Source organism: Seriola aureovittata, chromosome 3 (assembly GCF_021018895.1).
Source record: "Seriola aureovittata isolate HTS-2021-v1 ecotype China chromosome 3, ASM2101889v1, whole genome shotgun sequence".
Lineage (NCBI taxonomy): Eukaryota > Metazoa > Chordata > Actinopteri > Carangiformes > Carangidae > Seriola > Seriola aureovittata.
The window spans coordinates 25439333-25458709 of NC_079366.1; the positions used below are offsets into that span (position 1 = coordinate 25439333).

Below are 19377 nucleotides of genomic sequence, written 5' to 3' on the forward strand. Positions count from 1 at the left end.
TATTTGGTAGAATGAAACGGCCTTAAGGCCTGTTATGAAATTCTTATTCATTGCAGTGACTCACTTAGACATGCATGAACACACCTGCTCAAGCACACGCCCTGATGTGTCACACAGTTAACCTCACTGTGATTCTCTGACCTGAAATACTTGTTTAGATGCTACATTTATTTTCATGAACACACACTTGGAAATCTTCATGCAAAGCTCATTTTATAAATTGACCAGGGACTAAGTGGGTGGGTAGGGGTGCTGTTTTAACTCAATAAGGGCACCGGACAAAGACTCATAAACTTACACTAGGAATTCTTGCTGGCTCTATGTGTTCCTAATAAGGATATATGGCAGCCAGTTCACCAAAAGAGACAGGAAGTATGTTTCACAGAGCCTTACTTATGCAGATGCACGCAGGAAGTGACCACACAGACCTACAAACATACACACATATACACGCCCATATGTCATCAGGTATGGAGCAGCTAAGGACAACATAGAGCTGATCAGGGAATTGGCTTTTCAGACTGGCATTATCCTGCTCCAGACAGACACTAAGCGCACACACACACACACACACACGTACACACGTACACACATGCACACACCAAGTTTAGAGCCAGGACAGGACAACCATCCCTTTAAGAGTTCCTTTGGATGACGTCCATATAAGGAGATATTGGAGCGAGTCACATGGGGGGAAGAATGCACTGCTCAGGTCATGTGACCAGTCTGAGGAAATGAATGAATCTCCCTTTTTAAGGCTGTGTGTTTGTGTGTGTGTGTGTGTGTGTGTATGTGTGTGAATGCGCATGTTGTTTTATTTCACCACTTTTCACCTTGATTTCTGTGTTCCTCACCCATATACACAGATTGACCTTTAGATTTATTTCTTCTTTTTTTAAACTTTGCTCTCACTAACTCCTCCCTATCATTTCTCATCGTTTCTTGTCAAGTCTCATCATGCCTTTCCTCAAGCCATTTCAAAACTCAGCAGCGTGCATGACTCATACATGCATTACAACACACACTCACACACGTACGTGCGCCCTCCCTGCATTGCTCACTCGCACAGTCAGAGAAACTCACAGGCCTGGCTCTCAGCTCTGACTAAGACCGTATAAGGAAGAAGCTAGCAGGTAGCTTCTGTCCACTTTTCACTCATCCCTCTCCCTATCTCTCTCTCTTTTACACACATTCACTAGCTTCCTTTATTTGCCACATTTCCTCTCACTCCCGAATCAATCACTCCCTTATTCTTTTTCCCAGGATAGGGACAATTATAGGAGTGCAATATGAGGTCAGTGCACATATTTGCCTGTTTCACTCCCTGCCAGTCTTTCCCAGTCATTTATGGCATCACATTCCAGCTGAGTTTCATGCACAGCATTGAGAGGAGGTGTGGCTCATTTGTGTATGGCTGGGTGTGGGTTTGTGTGTGTGTGTGTGTGCGCGCACTCAATTTATTTATACACATTTACACTTATTTTTTCACAATTTTTATTAACAAAAAAGAACATTTGAGCCTTAAATTGCAATGAGCTGCAAATACCAGTGTCGGAGCAGATTTAATTCTTGATGTGTCAAGCAGTCCAGCTCTTCCCAAGGTCTACCAGCTCCATGCCTTCACAGTAGGACCGGGGCCTTGAAACCCTCACCTGCTTTCACACAGGAACAACACATAATCACATAATGAAACCAGATACATCTCTTTAAAAACACAAACACACACACACACACACACACACACTCACTGTGGGTGTCCTGTGGGAAGCCAGTTGCTGCAGAAGTGGGAATGGAGTCCACTGAATGGGTTCTACAGGCCAGCTACAGACGGAAAGGTCACTGGCCTTACCTGAGTCCAACACGCCATCCCCCATACTCATTTCACTTCCCCTCCAACCATATTGAGAGCTACAGGTAATACACAGAGCCAAAGGATTAGTTAGGTTCACACAGGCATCGTCTTTATATGTGTGAATGAGTGTGAATACTTATGGAAATACATTTACATTTTTACCAAGAGTAATAGTTTAAGATTAAGTTTTACTCATTAATTAATGGGTTTTAATGTTTCATTCACTTTATTTAGGTGAGGAGAAATTTAGGAGAATGATTATCATGGTCAATATCTTAACAGCAATCCATTCATTCATTCAGTCTTTATTAAGGACACAGCTCATGGGGGGTCCATAGGAAGAAAACAACGACAAACAAAAAAGAAGATTCCTGTAACTTAATGGACTTTAATGTCACTAAATAACATTAATTTAGTTATTGTTGTTTTAGCCTTTTATATTTGTGTTTTACCCATTTACTTGTTTGCTTTTGCATTCACTTAAATAAAGTACTGAATCCTATAGTTAAAGCTGCTCTAATCAATATTTATCACCAATGGATAAAATGACTGTGTGTAATATGATAGGGACCTGAGACAATGACAAACCTACAGAAAATTATCATTCTACTGAGCTCTACAAGCCTTTTTTTATTTTCAGCATATTTCATACTATTGTTTTCATTCTCTGACCAACAACTGTGCTATTTTGGTTCAGTCTTACTGCTCTTATTGGCATTTTTCCCAGATGCAGGCAGCTGTTTAGCAAAAAAGCAGTGATGAACCCACTGTACTCTACCTGTTCATCTCTAATTGGCAGACAGACAAATTTAGCAAGTAGATGCTGAAGATAGTGGAGCATTCAGCAGCTACAGAGCCAAATATTTCCCTCGGGAGCTAGACAAAACCACAAGAGAGCTAAAAGGAGAGATAATTTACATGTGTCACTTGGCCTTACATGACTTCAAATGAATACTGTTGCTCTGTGTCTGCTGTTTGTTTAATAAGCAACTGTTTGCTAACACATTTACCATTTATTAACAACTTTATAGTGTGATAAAATGTAATTGTTGTGTTTATGTGTTCTGCTGCTCCAAGTGCCTGAAAAATAACTTCAATGCAGGTTTAAAAGGGGCTATGAGGTGGTTTCGTGCTGGGAGTGGGTGGTGGTGATTATCGCTTGAGAAGCTTTGGCCATCATTGCATTTACAAGATAAGAAGTTATAATACGCCCTCTGAGCAGCACTACGTCTTCAGGGCAGACCGAAGAGATGGGCCGGGGTCTAGCTGGTTAGCATGCTAACTTCAGTTGAAGAAAAGATGTGATAGAAACAAGAGTTAACATAAGTGTTGCTTTCCAACGCTGGAGCCATAGCGAATAAAGGAATTAAGTTTGATGTTGAACTTGCAACATTTCTTCTAGACTGGAAAGTAAACAGCTGTTAATGCTAATGCTGGCTATGCAGCAATGGCAAAATTTACAAATAGCCCCTTTAAAATTAGGTCAGTTGATTTTCTAAAGGTCCTTACATACATAGCTTACGTATATACATTTTAAACTGTAATCATTTTTCTTGTTTGAGTGACATTAAAAAAGCCAAATGGGGGTGTGTGTGTATGTGTCTCTATAGAAATAATTTCTGTGTGATTGATCAACAGATTCCATATTAACATTTCATTGAAAGCAAAGGTTTATTGCTTTCGAAATCATTTCCGTCAACCGCAGAAACAACCTTGTATCTTGTGGTGAAGGTGGCAGGATGCAGGTATTTTTGAAGCAGGGGAGGGTATATGAAGCAGACCATTAGCTGCTGGATGAGTCTCTTTATGTCCAGCCTATTTAGATAGAAATATTGTTCTGTTTACTTTGTGGGGGAAAACTCTTACCCACCTTAGAGTGACAGCTGGACTGGGCTTTTGTACCGAAGCTCCAGGCAGCAGGTTGTATGCATTAAGCTTGTGATCATTGTTTTCTGAGTTAGTTATCACTTAAATCTGATTTTGCTTTATATGGCGTGTACACGACAGCAGGCTAAATGCACATGTATGTTATATGGTATGCATACTGTTTTCAGGTGGATTTCACCTGATGGCTGATGACAACAAACCACTGAAATTCTGAAGCTCTTGTAACTGAGAACAAAATAACATATGAACTTCTGATACTTTATGTGTGACAGCCTACTGAATGTGTGTGTGTGTGTGTGTGTGTGCGCGCGCACCTGTGTGGGTATATCGTATTGATGCGCGTTCCGTGGCTGGGGCAGGTGGAAGCCAGTGACAGCGTGTCGTCGTGGTAACAGCAGGGGCGGTCGAGTGCCCGCAGGTGCAGTAATTCATCGGAGCGTGTGAAGGCCGGATTGTCCAGTGAGTCTGCTGATCCCGCCCACGAACGCAACCAGAACCGACCTGAGAGCTCATCAAAATGGTTGAACCTGCGATAGCTGTGCACACAACAAATCATAATGAGATGTCAAATATTCACAGGAAACATTATTTGTTGTATCTGCTTCAACTATACTTAGGATATAGTTATAATTACTGGTATGTAACTGGCACTGGCAAATGTACCTAGGAGAACTGATGATGTTTTAAAGGCAAAGGGAGGTCACCCCAAAATATTGATCTGATTTGAGTTTTTTCTGTTTTCTGCACTTTGTATGAAGTTAATTTATAAATCAAAACAATCACGGCATTATATTTGAAAGCATCGTCACTTTCCTTTTAATGTTTAAAACTGTTTATACATTAGGAGTTTACACTAAAACTAACACAGTCTAATACAACAGTCCTGCAATAAATCCTCCTTCATGAAGGTTTCCCTGTTCAGTTGTTGTTGACACTGTATTGAAGAGGTGTTGATTCAACTGTATGATCGTTTTGGACGACGTTGTCTGTGGTGCTGGTGAACTGCATTGTGTTATGTTGACAGGTGTTCCTAGTATTTGGTCCACCACATTCAAAGCAGTGAGGTATAGGCTGCACAAGAGACACACCTCTTTGTACAGTGTATATATACACACTCACTGAGCACTTTATTAGCTTTAAGAGACTGAATCCAAACATTTGCACTTAAGCGCATTTGCAGAGGGCTGTCCTAATCCACAACTCATCAAGTCCACACGGGGCCATAACGGACTTGATCTGATGACTGTGACCATGTATGACTGAAGCCCATGAGGGCGGTCTGCAAGTCTGGAAGGTGGATATTTAGATTTAGACCGACAGTCTCAACATTTACCAACAAAGCATTCATCGTGATAATGTGTTTCTTCAGCCAGACCATGACACCTAGTGGACATTACTGTAATTACACCTACTGTGTGTGCGGTTGTGCCCGTCTCCGTGGTTTTTCCTGAGTGGATTACAAGACATGACCTCTCACCAAATTGTGTGTGTGTTAACATGTGGGTTATATTGGTATTTAAAAAGATCAACCCAGAAGCCCATTGCACTGCTCACTACACACAAAAACTACCATCTTCCATTTGATTCATTTTCAACATATTTTTAGACTGATCAAACTAGATCTTTCTCTAAACATCTAATTGTGTTGATACATAATGTTCAATGCACAAAGTATCTGCAGGTCTTGAAAGTCTTAAAAAGCATAAACCTTTTCCTCAAAAAAGGCCCTTAGAAGAAATTAAAAAAAGTTAATTCATAAAAATCTTAAATATTTTCTTTTGCCTGCAGGAAGTAATGTTAGTTATAAAATGTTTCTGTATTAGACTGTAGTCTGTTACACACTTAAAAACTGGGGTTGTGGGATTGTTGTAACAGTACATTATGCTCACAGGAGGCTTTTTACTCCTGTAGAGTCAGAACCATCAGACCTGGAGCAGCTGCTACAGCAGCTAGGAAAGTCATTAGCTCATCATAGTCAATTATCAATTTTAGCAAATACTAAATTAATATTTTTAGATTAGTTAGTCCATCCACCCATTTTATATTGCTTATCTCCATCCAGGTAATTTCAATTATTAGTTCATATTAATATATCATTAGAAATTGTTGTTACTGTTGGGAAGTACTGAAAATATGTGATATAATAAAAAATAAATCTATGTTCTATCCCTATCTTATCCCATCCCTAATGGTTTTTCATCATGTTCTCTTGTATTAAATTGCATTTTATATGGCTTTGAAAAGTTTAACTGGGTGAATCCAGCAGAAACCCTGCATGTAACACTACTGCGCATCCTGTACATTAATCTTTGTATTGTAGGTTCAGTGTTGTGAACAGTGAGTATACATGTGTACATTAGTGTGTACCTGCTGCGAGTCTGATCTACTTTGGCCTGGATTAGGACGGCTCGATAGCGCCGCACTGCCACAAAGGCCAAAACACCGATGACTGTCACCATGACGAGTAGGATGGCAAGACATGCGCCCACTAGCCGTGCTCGGGTCATCCTCACATCACACCTCTGACCCATGTACCAGAAGTCCTCTCCTACAAGGCAGCTAATACACAAACAAAAACATGCTTACATGCACAAAAAATTCTTGAATGGACAAGGAGATGCGCAATTGTTATAGAAATATGTGCGCCTGTGTGTGTGTGTGTGTGTGTGTGTGTGTGTGTGTGTATACTTACCGGCAAACTGGAAGTTGGCCCGTATGGTGTGTACAGATGCCGTGGTGGTGGCAGTAGTCAAAGTGACAGACAGAGGAACAGCTATAGTTTGCTGCACCCGGCTGGGACAGACATTTGTAGCCTGCTGGGCACTGTAGCAACCAGTCACACACATCACCCTGCAGACCTGGAGAGAAGATGTCTTAAAGGATAAGGCTGACAAATGCCACAAAAAGACCAAAACCAATATTGTGTTTGTGACGTCCTTTCCCTGTCTGTGGCACTCAACCCCAACCCCAAGTCCAATCGTACCAACTCAAGATGTAAATCTTTAAAAACAGGACACAAAGGTTATGTCTAAAAACAGCCAGGCACTGAAGTTTTTAGCCAACATTACTCAAACAGGAGTAAATTTGTTTGGGACTATTTTCAGCTGATGAATAACACACATTTGATAGGACAGTGTAGGTAGAATTGATTTTAAATAAACTTCAGTGGTTATGTATATCATAATGACAGCGCATCAGTGGGACTCATTAATGTGTTTTTGATAGCTGGACAACAATGGAGGAACAACAGAGGAATACAATATATCAGGCTTCAGCTACATTGGAAATACTTGTTAGTAGAATTAATCTTTTGTTGTTGTTTTGTCTTTTTTCAAGGGGTGTGTTGCTCGAAAAAAAAACTATCTAATATTATCTGAATTATACTTTAAATATGTCTGCTTACATGTCAATGTTAAAACAATAGCTGAAGTACCATGCAGATGATGGGGCATGTTTCGAGGAAATTAGCAAATAAAATAATAAATATATAGGTTTTGTAAATTGATTTAGTGTAATTTAGTGAATATGTTTACATGCAGAGTTGGCCGACTTTCTTTTGAACTGTATTATTTGACACACTACAAACCGTGTTTGCCCATCTGCCAACACAATATGCCTTTCAACATTATTCGTCCACCGGCAAACAGTAAACAAATGACCAACTGAGGCTGCTTTATTCCAGACCACCGTGTGTTTTGACAACATCGAAATGCAGCCACAGCACTTGTGTCATTGTGAATTTTTACACATGGCAAACACCACAAGTGAAAGGGACAAGATGATAACATGCCATAATAACAAGTTTAATGTCAGAGTACGAGAGCCACACTAATCAGATTTCTCATAATTGGATTATGATCTTAAACTGAGTCGATCTAACTGAGTTATGAGGTTCTCACGAGTCTGCCTGTAACTGGGTTTATTAAGTAAGCAAGTTAAGAATGGAATTCCCCCTCAGGTAAATGAAGCCACTGTGGGTGACCGCTAACCGAGCAGTTTAAGTATTTCTGTGCGTTCATAACAAAGTTGACAGAAGAGAGATGACAGGAAATGATGGGAGAGAGGTGGAGAATAGCTTGTAGAAAAGGTGCCTGGCTGGACTCGCCTTAAACCCCTCCACCACCAAGAACCTTCAGTAGTAGTAGCAGCAGGTGGGCATCTCAACTCAGGCTCACCTCCTAATGTGATGTCGGTGACCTTAGACGATCTGAACGCCCTCCCCTCACGAACTGCCTGAGCAAGCCCTGTTCGCTCCAACAGTGATGTGGGTCCCGTCACGCTGAGCCACTGCAGAGCCCCTCTGGTTTTAAACTCCACCACACTCTGCACTGCATGGCCACTGCAACAACAGCAGAACAGTACATTCACCTTCTGCACCGTTCCTCACACAACCCACCGCGACCTAGCCACAAACTGTGCTTCTTCTTCTTCTTCTTCTAAGTATTGTACAAATTAAAATTCTGACCCGTTGTTCCTAAATGAAAAGTTAAGGAATCACTAAAGTAATTCAAATTCATTCTACAGAGCGCATGAATATCTGCACCAGACATTGTGCCAATCCATCTTATAGAAGTTGAGATACAGCACAAGATGTGACTTGCTGGTGGCACTACAGGAAAAGTCAGGGGACGGCCAAAGTCGTTAGGATCCGTCCTGTTGACACGGTGGATAACTGCAGCAAATTTCATGGGAATCCATCAAGTAGTCATTGAGATATTTCCGTTAGGACCAGAGTTGTGGACTGACCTTCTATCCGACACTGCCACACCTGGAGCCATGCACTTTTTGCTGGGTATATATTTTTCTGAAACTTTAATGAGTTTGGTGACTTGAATTTAATTGAAATACATGAGAGGGACAAACTGAGGCTGACTGCAGCTTTGCTACATATGAACTCTGCACCACTTCACCTGCTCCAGACCCCAAGCAGCCTGCTGAACCCCGGGGCTTTCTGTAGGTATGGCTCCACCTGAAAGAAACAGGGAGAAATAACTTTGTGGCCCTAAATTAAACATAACACGCACACATAACATAACACATAAAACTCTAAAGCTATTCTAAAATGACATGTTTATTAGTACGTTTATGCGGGCCACTGTGTGACAGTGTGTTTGTCTACATGATCACTCACCCAAGCAGCAGTGTCTTCCTCCAAGCCGGAGGTAAAAGCCGATTTAGATTCTTCTACAATTATCTGCAGCAGCAGCTCAACTGACTCCACTGTACAGAACAAACATATAATTCAATTAGGACAGGCCTGTACATTTAATTACATAACCCAAAAACACAGAGACATTACCTCTAACAGCTGCAGGCAGGTCTGGCACAATGTAAAACTTGGGTGTCTGACTCGTTGTGGAGCTCCAAGTGGGTGCGGAGGTTAAAGCAGAAGGTGTGAGCGCTACATGGCTGTCCTGGCTGGGATGTGGGGTTGTCCCGGGTGAAGGTCGCCCTGGTGGGTCAGCTGTGGGAGTGTGTGTGGTGGCGCTGCTGGACTCATCCTCTTTCTCCATTTCTACTTCTCTGCCTCCATATCCATAGTCTAATTTTGCAGTTGTGAGCGAGAGCAGAGGAGTACGTGTTGTAGTAATGTGGTTGTGGGACTGTTTATGCGTAGCAGGGACGTCAGTAGAAGACAGCAAAGGCGTGTGTGAAGATGTGGGGTTGATTGTTGATGCTTGTGAGGATGTAGGCACAGGCTTGTTGTCGGCTAAGACTGTGTGCACGGTGGATTCAGTGACAGAGGAGGTTAGAGATGTGGGTGTGTGAGTGGTGTGTGAACTACCGGAAACCGTGGTAGGTCGGTGTGGAGATGTACTGAATGACAAAGGAGGAACGAGAGTCGGTGAATTTGTGGGTGAGTTTTCACGCAGGGGTGTGTAGGTGGGACGCAGTGTATACGTTTCAGCAGCAGTTCCTGTGGCAGCTGAGCTTTGAGCAACATCTGCCAGTGTAGAAGATGAACCTGTGAAACTCAAAGTGCTGTCTTCAACTTTGGTAATGACAGACGACAACGAGGGAATACTGTTTGTAGTCATGTGTGCATTAATGAAATTCCTTTGTGTACTTTCTGTTCGTGTCTGTGTGGATGTAGAGGGTGTGTGAGGAGAGTGTGTGAGGCTCTCTGTGCTTTGTGGAGACTTCGTTTGACTCCGTGCGGAAGGAGTGGGAGTGTGAAGCTCTACTGTGTCGTCAAACGTATCAAACGCAGCAGTTTGACTGGAAACATCTGACGCAGCAGATTCAAAGGAGTCGGTTCGACTCGTGTTCGGTTGAAACGACGTATCTGCCACCGCGGTACTAACAGCGACGTCAAGCTCTGTGATGTGGGTGGTGGGTGACTGGTGAGTCTCGGCGGGAGCCTGTGAGGATGTAGATGATTCGGCGGGTTCACTGCTGGAGTCATCCTGTGGAGGTTCGCTGGGCGATGTTAAAGGGTCAGAGGTGACGGCAGAGGTCAGATCAGAGTTGATTCTGTCTGTGTTTCTCTGGCTCCTCCAGGAATGGCGTTGTTTCTCTCCAAGTGTCCCACTAACAGCTCCACCACCTGGGATAAGGACGGTACTACTCTCCCAGGTTGTCAGGGCGTGTAGCTCAGGGGGAGAAGAGGTGAGAGGCGGGATGCTGGAGCTGGACACAGTGGAATGAGCTTGTGTGGTTATATGTTTTTCTGTGTGTTTAGATGTGTGACTGATTGCATACTTGTATGTGTTTGTGCCAAGAAAGCTGTCGGTGCTACTGGCTGTTGCATCTGTCAGTGCCATCTGGGTTTGAGGGAGCTCGCTGCCAGGGTTTGTTTCTGTGTTTACGGTGTTTAAAGTGTCTGTATGGAGTGTATGTTGAAAACAGGGGTGTGTTCTCTCTCTGGCAGATATGGGACCATCAGTGAGGTGATCAGCTCCAGATGTATCCGCTCCATTGTTTGGTCCTTCCTCAGGAAGAGGGAGAGTTTCCCTGTCGGACCTCCCAGCCACAGTGAGTCTGTGCAGGGGTGAGGTGGGGTGCAGCGGCCCCTGGTCCTGAGAGGAGGGACCAGACACAGACTGAAGCCCAGGACTCCACTCCAGACCTTCGTGGAGGCGGCCTCTGACCCCTTCTGTTCCTCTCACCACCTCTTGACTAACAGGAGTTGCGCTTGTAAAGCTGGTTCCTGTCTGAGACCAAGGTACGAGGCCTCGGTCTGAATGTGGGCCGGTGTGGTCCTCCGAGGAATTCCTCTCATCTTCCTGGACTGGACGACCAGGAACAAACACAAAAACAGAGAGGGACAGAGTGAGTGAGTGAGTGAGTGAGTGAGTGAGTGGAAACCACAACAACATCTCTCTGTCTCTCACACCACAGTGAGTGTGATAACAACTTTCCGACTGACAGATTTACAGCTCACAGCACATTTTGAACAATACATTTCCACAGTATGTTTCCACAGGAGTGACCACAACATTCCTCTTTACTGTAAACACAATTTTTTTTTTCAGCTTTGCAACTCTTACTTTTTCACAGAGTCAACAAACATAAGCAAAGGCCAGCTCTAAAACAAGTCTGCTCCAAATGTTATTACTACGATTAGATCAAATTCTCGTGATCGAGGTGCAAGCGCAGGCAGGTAGGTCAGACTGGATTAAAGTGGGTAATTGCGTTGACAGTTTCTCACCATAATAGGACAGCTGAATTGCATTTGAGGAGTGTCCTGCTCCTGACCAAGCGAGGGTGGCTTTGTTTCCGTCACAACCGGAGAGCAGAGCTGTCCCCTCGTTCTCCAGGACATGATCTTCCTCGTTCCAAACACAGCGCACTGATATGTTTGAACCACTTTCCAACCGCACCGCCTTCAAAAGTACCGTCCTCCCCACAGGAATATCTATCATCCAAGTACAAAGTGAAGGGGTCTCCTCAGACTCGTGGTTCATGGAGTCAGGTCTGTTGGTGTCAGTAAAAAGTCCAGGTAAAGTGAGACTGATGTGACCATCGGGCTCTTGATCCAGGCTGACATTTCCACCACAGCGTTGGTGCGACAAGGCCAATGTTTTATCTGAGGAAAGAAAAGAAAAAGATGTTGGTAAAAGAGGGAATCACTCTGGCATAAATCTCCTGACCTCTGTGTGATGGACTAGTTTGATTATTTAGACATTTAGTTGTGAGCAGTTCAACCAAAGGGGAAGTTTTCATTCTGAGATCATTTCATTTGAAGGATTCTTCCCCCAAAAAACTCTCTCTCTTCTTTCTAATTCCTTTTATCATCTGATGACCCCAAAAAATTGGACTGAGGCTTTCAGTTTACCACTAAACTCAACTCTGTACACAGAAACCTCTACTAACCTAGTTCGTGTTGACAACAGAGCAACACTATTGTGACTTTATTCAAAAGTAGCAGATAATGAAACAGCAGTTTCAGCTAAAAAAAGTGTCCAATACAAAGATCAGTGATGATAAAAGGAGTACATAATGAGACTGGAGCAGATTCACATACTAAACGTGTAGGCTGTAACGCAGAGTCCAGTGGTTTCTTTACCTGTTGTGATAATAAAAAGCAACAGACAGGCGTTGAGCTGCATTTCCAATCCTGAGACATTTCAGTGTCGGAGAACGTTTTAATCCCAAATCCATACAGATTTTCCAGACTTGCGTTATGATGAAGACGGGCACGCCGCGAAAAGCGAAACTGATCTCCAGTTTTCCTGCGGACAGTCCCAGCAGCGAAACGAAGAGGCGTCAGAAACTTTCCTCCTCCATCATTTCCTTGTAACGGAAACCGCGGTCCTGTCAGCGGTGAAGCGCCGCACAGTCACCTAAATGAGATCCACGTGTGTCAGACAGTGTGTCCTGCAGTGTGTGTGTGTGTGTGTGTGTGTGGGGGGGGGGACAGAGACACGGCTGGTGGTGGTGGGGGGGGTTACGCGGCCTCCGGGCTGTTCCGTGCGGTCGTTTGAATCAGTCCGCGTTTCCAAAGATGAGAGGAAGGAATCCAGCGGTCACCGCAGGAGCTGGTTCTTTACGCACTGCATAAACGCTGCACAGGAAACCTTTACCACAGGAGGCATGAAGGCATTAGGGCGGGGGCAGTTCATTAGGGCTTTTACATTTACACGCCGCTGTGTGTCAGACAAACATGGCCGGATTAACCTGTGAAGGGGCAAACATTTGTTGTGCCCTGCTTCCTCCAAGTTCCCATTAAGTCCCGTCAACCAGACCTCCTGAGCTGAAACAGTGCTAAATGTCTTAGTTTGTGGTAATTTGATTAAATACATCTTTATTTAGGAATATGCTCATATTAGGGAAATATGAGCTAAAATAATAAAACTAGATTTTCACTGAGGGAACCTCCACAAGACATGACCAGATAACTATAGCTAATAGGCCTATAATGCAGGACCCACCTTACTTTATATTGCACTTTGGCGTTGCACTTAACACATTTGTAACTAATCAAGTGGATAAAACCAGTGGAGATAAGAGTTTTTTGGCTTGCAGGATCTGGGGCATCTGGACAATTTGCCACTTTGCCTGGTTTGTTGTCCAGCCGTGGACAGGAAGTGTTGGAAACCACAACACAATATTGTGCGTTTATGTTTTGCTTCAGCATCACTCAGCTGCTGTCATCCAACAGCGCTGAGGTATTAGTGCCTTATAAAGTCATTCAACCTCCAAATAACTGATTTTATTAAGCATGTAGGTGCTGTAGAAACAAGTTGAGAAAACAACACTAACATCACCTTGTAAGTTGATATTGAAAACTTCAACTTCCAACTGGACAAAGCAGACAACTGCCCCTGGTCACCTGAGCCCCAGGGACCCCAAAAGCTCCAGGTTCACTTTAAATGAAATGGCTGCACTGTGTATGAATCTGAACCATTAAAGAGCAGTATCAGCTAAGATCTGCTCTTCTTCACAGAATAATGTGGCTCTGGCTTTGTAGAGGCTGTCTCTTTGAAGACCATTATTATTTGAATTTGCATTGTGCTCACGTGTAGCCTATACATTTCTAAATAAAATGAACGTGGACTTACCAATACTGATTAATGGTTGAAAGAGCTTTAAAAAAAAAAACACTTTATAGCTCTTTCAAAAGTCTTTATTGGCTTGAGAAAGACAAGACAAATATAGTAACTCTGATAATGCACAGTAGTCAGCAGAAGGATTTTACAGTTTTGATACATTAATTCAGAAAATAATCAACAGCATCTTTTATATGACAAAAGCACAATCACAGGTGATTCAAATGCAGCCCCACCACCCAGTAAACAGGACTACTATCGCTCCAATAATCAAACATGGCTGAACACTAAACTACAACTGATTTCAAGTTTAGAAACACATATGATGCTGAATATAGACTTAAATTACAGAAGTGAATAAGTATTACCAAATATTTAAAACTGGAAACCGAATGGTGTGACACTCATTTTACTTAAGACTTATGTGACTATCGGGTTCATTGCATTTGAAAAAGTAATCAACAGAATTGGAGCGTGCCACCTCAGTATAGTGAATGCGTTCCTCATTATGGAGATGGTTTGTACTGGTGGCACCTGTCTCCAGTCAGGTGATGGTTGCAGGTGAGAGTGTACTGGACCATGACATTCCCATTCGAAGCATGGCAGGTGAAACTGTGCTTCCCCTGCTTTATGGGCTTTGTGCATGAAACCAGAAGGTCGTCTGTGTGCCAGTCTTCATCCCAGACTTCAATCTTCAGATCCGAGTGTGTGTCCACCTTCATAAACAAATCAGTAAAAGTTGAACTAAAATAATGTCAAAACATACTATATATCCTGCAGTCAGTTTAGTCAACCTTATATTTATGCATTTTTACAACGTGCTTGTCGCCATTTTGAAATGCTAACTGTTCTGATGTGTCTGCTATTTTGGTGCACGATGGGACACATTTAAATGTGTGTTTCAAAAGCGACAACTTAACCACATGAACTCATGTAAAATCCAGCACAGTCACAGCCTGCAGAGGGAGTAGTTACTGATACAATGTTAAGCTAGGCTCGTTGGCTTTAAGCAGCACTGGTTGATCTGTTACTTCCTTTCTCCATTATAACTAAAGATTTACCTACTGTCTTATTTATGCGGTATAACAATTTAAATTAGTAAGATGTTGGGGCATCAAAATGTATTTTCAATTTCCACGAACAGGAAAAAGAGGGTAAATTAACTTTATCTAAGGCTATCTCACAGCTAGCCTTAACTAGCCAGCATGCATAGTCAATGCATGTGGGTTCTTGTTTTCTGGTGAATTGTTTTATCCTCACCAATTTTACATTTTATGGTACGATAATTTTAATGATTAGGTAAGTATGTCAAAAAGTAAGATCCTTAACTCAGTATTGACAAACTAGGTATGATGTTTTGGCTTTGGGCAGTGTAGCTTCATGTTTATTGGACACACATGGTAGTGGTATAAATTTTCCCAAATTTCCCAAAATGAGGCTGAAAAGTGGAATTAAAGTGATTTACTGTCAGCGCAGAAATCTGGAAGGTGCTGTGTGAGAAGAAGATTAACACTGACCTCGACCAGATCATAAGGTGTGTACCAATGAGGGTTGTTTGATCTGATCACATGGGTCTTGCGGTAGATGGAGCCGTACCACATCCTAGCATATCTGTGAAAGGAAAGGAAAATACCTGTATCAATGTTTGTGTTTGATGCATCACATTCACTGTGCCATCTCTCTGTATCATGACTTGTTCTCTACGCACCCCTCAGTCACGCCCCAGTAATCTCCTTTCAGTCCCCAGGCTCGGATGATGTTCACCACCAGTCTTCCCTTCGAGGCCTCTTTAGGACAGCAGCTGGAATCCAGGTTAGGGTCAGGCAAGACACAGTGTGGTTGTGTTGACGAGCTCTTGATGCTGTGGTCTTTTAAGTACTGCTCTATGGTGGCCTTCAGTCCTTGCTTTTTTGTCGGGTTTGGCACCAGCTCGTACAGTGGTCTCAGGGAGTACCGAACAACATCAGGGTGATCCTTGAGGGTTTTCAGCCAATTTCGGTAGCCCACGGAGTCGTTCCGGGTGAGTGCAAACTCCCCGACCCAACCTTTGCCTCCTACCACCTCTGTGTAATGCTGGTGGAGTCCAGAGCTGAACAAGGTGGAGGTGCCCTTGTTCTTTATGACTTTGCTGCAGGTCTCTACATTAGGGGACACTTTGGCCATCCCCAGGCCTACACTGATACCCCCTGACAAGCAGTCGTGCACCTAGATGACAGGAAGGGATTTTAGATGTTGTTTTCGGTACAGAGTGCGTTTACTGGTTTCATTAGACATGTGTGCTACATATACCTCGTCAGAGGAGAGGCCATTCAGTCTGGACAAACAGATACGTGCAGCTGTGACTCGCCTGAATCGGCCCCCAAGATGAACCTAAAATTACACACAAGAAAATGTTATTGAGACAAAGATATATGGTGTTGTGTATTCCTGTGAAGTCATTAGTCAAGCAGTCAAGACATTAAAATTGAGGTGTGTGTGTGTGTGTTTTAACCTGGCGGATATAATGTGTGCCGTAGGTCTCTATGAGCCGTCTGTACTGGGTCTTGTTTGAGACGCTGTAGGAACTGGGCAGGTTTGCCAAATCCCTACTAAATTCATAGCTGAGGGGTGGTGTGTCTGACACACGGTAACTAAATGCAAAAAGACAAATAAGACAGCACAATAAATTACCTGTGTGTACAAACTTAAATGGTAAATCAGACATTCTGTGGTCATGTAGGTGGAGGTCTTCACACCCTACCTGTAATGGCTACAGGTGACTCTGTGAGTGCTGAAGGTGTAATGGTCCTCTTTGCTCCTGGCTGTAGTAAAGCTATATGCAGTGGAACGTGTTCCCCCCACCTCCAGGCCGACAAATTTTGTCAAATCTAGTCCCACCTGATGAAAAAGGAGGACATGACATCTAATTTTGTTTTTATTGCTCAAAGCATTACAAAATGACATTTTAAAAACTGCTCAGGAACATGTCTTTTCAGAAACAATGTCCTGGTTATTTAGGAATATTCCCAGACCTCGCTACTGGCACAGCTTCACAGAGCTGCTTAGTGTGGATGTAGACTGTCTTGTTTAGATTTAGGTTTTCAGTTTCCCCTTATTTTACACTCAGTAGAAGTTTTGTTAACTGATGTCTTCAGTCTTCAGCAGACAAAACTAAAAAAAATTTCTGTAATGTTCTGTAAATAAATAATCAATTAAAGAATCATATACATATATCTGTGTATGTATAGATATACATGTGTATATATATGAAAGTGAAAGTTTCATACTTTCAAGCTGTTGCTGTCTTCGTCTGTGTGTTTGTGAAGTAGTGAGCTGTGGACATAGTCACAGAAAACACCATGAAGATTTTTTTGATTTCCTGAAAGCATTATTTTGCATTTTTATCTACAAGAAAGACAAAAGACACTATATCCACATCAACAAATCATTAATCATAGTAAAGTTTCCGCTAAAGCTCAGAATGATACAGAAAACCTTTGAACTTGATGTAAAGTCAGAACCTAGAATATAAACAATGAATGAGGAGCTGACTTTGTGGAGCCATAAGAGAGTGACAACAACATAAAGGTCATCTGCAAATATTATACATGAGAAGTTGACAGTGGTGGAAGACGTACTAAGAGCTTTTACTTAAGTAACAGTTGCCATGGCACAGTGCAGAAGTACTCTATTACAGGTAGGCTAAAAGTCATGCACAAATTTTACTTAAGTAAAAGGAGAAAAGTATTAGCATCAAAACACACTTAAAGCGACAGAAGTACTTATTATGCGGAACAGCTCATTATAGCCCAATTATTGACGTAAGTCACTTTAATGTTGCATGTGGGCGGGGTGGGAGAGGGGGACAAATTCTAACTACGTTACAATAATTTTTTACTTAGTTACCCACCCCCGGAAATATTGACTGATCTGTGTTGGGTTCTGGAAAAAAAACCTAAAATATAAAATTGCTCACAATACTATGAGTATTTATGATATCACACAATACCTGATGGAGCTGTGTTTGCTGTTGTACAATTGAAGACGGCAGCGGCTGAATGTGCGCCAGTCTACTGCAGAGAGCGGCAGCTGAAAATGAAGGTGAGACCACCAGGGTGAACATATTAACAATAAATGTATGTGTGTGTCAAATGTTGCTCTGTGTGTAAATTTGTCTTATTTAAATTACTTTCTGCAGCACGTTGCCTTGAAGAGGGTTGCGACGGAGGATACAGGTGCCATTTGGGGTGGCGTAAGTCTTCACGTCGATCGTATAAGCTCCTTTCCTTCGCAGGGTGACCATATCAAAGCCCTCCCCCACCAGGTTGTAGCCTGGCACAAAGGGAGCGGACTTGCACTCGGCCGTGACCTCACAGGAGAGAACGAGGGAGTGGTGCGACAGAAAGAGGAGGAGACTCAGGTAGAGAGGGGATGGAGTTGAGAAGGAGAGCATGGCTGGGGTCAAAGAGACACTGAAATGTTTCAGACAAAGACAGAGAGAACAGGAAAGGAAATCAGTGACTATCATTTCAGCTGTAATGTAATTATTCATAAATTTAACAATCACTGTAATGTTTTTTTGGTAAATAGGCTTTATGATTCTTTGAATCAACCTGTCTTGGCATAAAAACATCAGTCCTTGTACTTACTTTACAGTTACTGAGTTTTCAGTTTCTTCTTGCTGTGATGCTCTGGAAGTCTGACTGTATTTGTCTATCCCTCATTCATTCACATAATGTTTGATGAAAATGTTCTTTTACTGGCACATGTTCAGTGGCCCTAGCATTTATGTATGATAAGCAAGTATGATATTTAAGCAGAAACATAAAAGTGTGACCTGAATAATTAATGGTACTGTGGTTAAGTCATTACAAAGAGAGGGAGCGCACTTTAGTAGTGCTAAGGAGTCATGGTGATGCAGCCACAGCTATTTGTCAGCAGCTGTGAGCTACATGTAACTCAATTAAAAAAAGAAATAAATATTTAAAAAAAAAAACTATAATAACGTTGCCGGCTCTCAGCCACACTAGTCATTTAGGAAAAAGACAAAAATCCCTAAATGGTCAGTGCACATTGTTTGAAAAATGTATTATTTACTGATGACAAAATAAACAAACTGCTTAACAGGAATCTCAGAATGATATAAATAAAATAGACTTCCATCCTATAACCAAACTTTTTGTAATTTGATTTGAGACCCTTTAAATATTAATTAATGTGCATAATTTAATGAAAATAAGATTACCTGTTCATTCCTGCAGTGTGAATCTGCCAGTGAGCTGCAGATGAGGAGAGTGTGTCAGCCGAGGATGTGGCGACACTGTCCAGTCTGCAGGTAACAGCACTTTTATACACATGTTGGGTCGTGCATACGAGAGTAGTTCTTGAACTACTGCACGTCATGAATACAAGACAAACCACATTTTACACTACATTGAAATTGGCAGAACAAACCATACTTTCATGCCAAGTTCAATTTGATTCAAGCAGCTTGAATTACAACAACATTTTTCTTCATTGCAAGGAACTTGAAAATTATACTATTTAATCTCCACCCTCAACCATGAGATCTTGTGATTTAAAGTTTTGACATGTATTACATCTGCACTTAGATTTTGAATATCAATTTAAAAAAATTAAAAATTAAAAATACAGTAACATATTTTG

At 42.2% G+C, this 19377-nt stretch overlaps 2 protein-coding genes across 3 annotated transcripts; both read right to left on the minus strand.

Moving 5' to 3' along the window:
* Positions 1 to 1483: 1483 nt before the first annotated feature.
* si:ch211-14k19.8 (mucin-2) lies at positions 1484 to 12503 on the minus strand. Of its 2 annotated transcripts, none has more exons than XM_056373056.1 (11): positions 12249 to 12503; positions 11391 to 11768; positions 9039 to 10970; positions 8871 to 8959; positions 8650 to 8708; positions 7915 to 8078; positions 6432 to 6597; positions 6107 to 6298; positions 4054 to 4275; positions 1749 to 1908; positions 1484 to 1655 (listed from the first exon to the last, which is right to left on the minus strand). In XM_056373056.1, the coding sequence occupies exons 1-11, from the start codon at positions 12289 to 12291 to the stop codon at positions 1578 to 1580; spliced, it is 3483 nt and encodes a 1160-aa protein (XP_056229031.1). In that variant the 5' UTR covers positions 12292 to 12503; the 3' UTR covers positions 1484 to 1577. The 2 variants fall into 2 exon arrangements, with proteins under 2 accessions (XP_056229031.1, XP_056229032.1); XM_056373057.1 differs by having other exon boundaries at positions 1484 to 1652; positions 12249 to 12501.
* A 1295-nt stretch (positions 12504 to 13798) lies between these two features.
* LOC130166428 (perforin-1-like) lies at positions 13799 to 19116 on the minus strand. Its single transcript, XM_056372032.1, has 10 exons — positions 18956 to 19116; positions 17900 to 18182; positions 17720 to 17799; positions 16998 to 17043; positions 16472 to 16608; positions 16223 to 16361; positions 16021 to 16101; positions 15440 to 15936; positions 15249 to 15342; positions 13799 to 14447 (listed from the first exon to the last, which is right to left on the minus strand). The coding sequence occupies exons 1-10, from the start codon at positions 19111 to 19113 to the stop codon at positions 14238 to 14240; spliced, it is 1725 nt and encodes a 574-aa protein (XP_056228007.1). The 5' UTR covers positions 19114 to 19116; the 3' UTR covers positions 13799 to 14237.
* Positions 19117 to 19377: the final 261 nt, after the last annotated feature.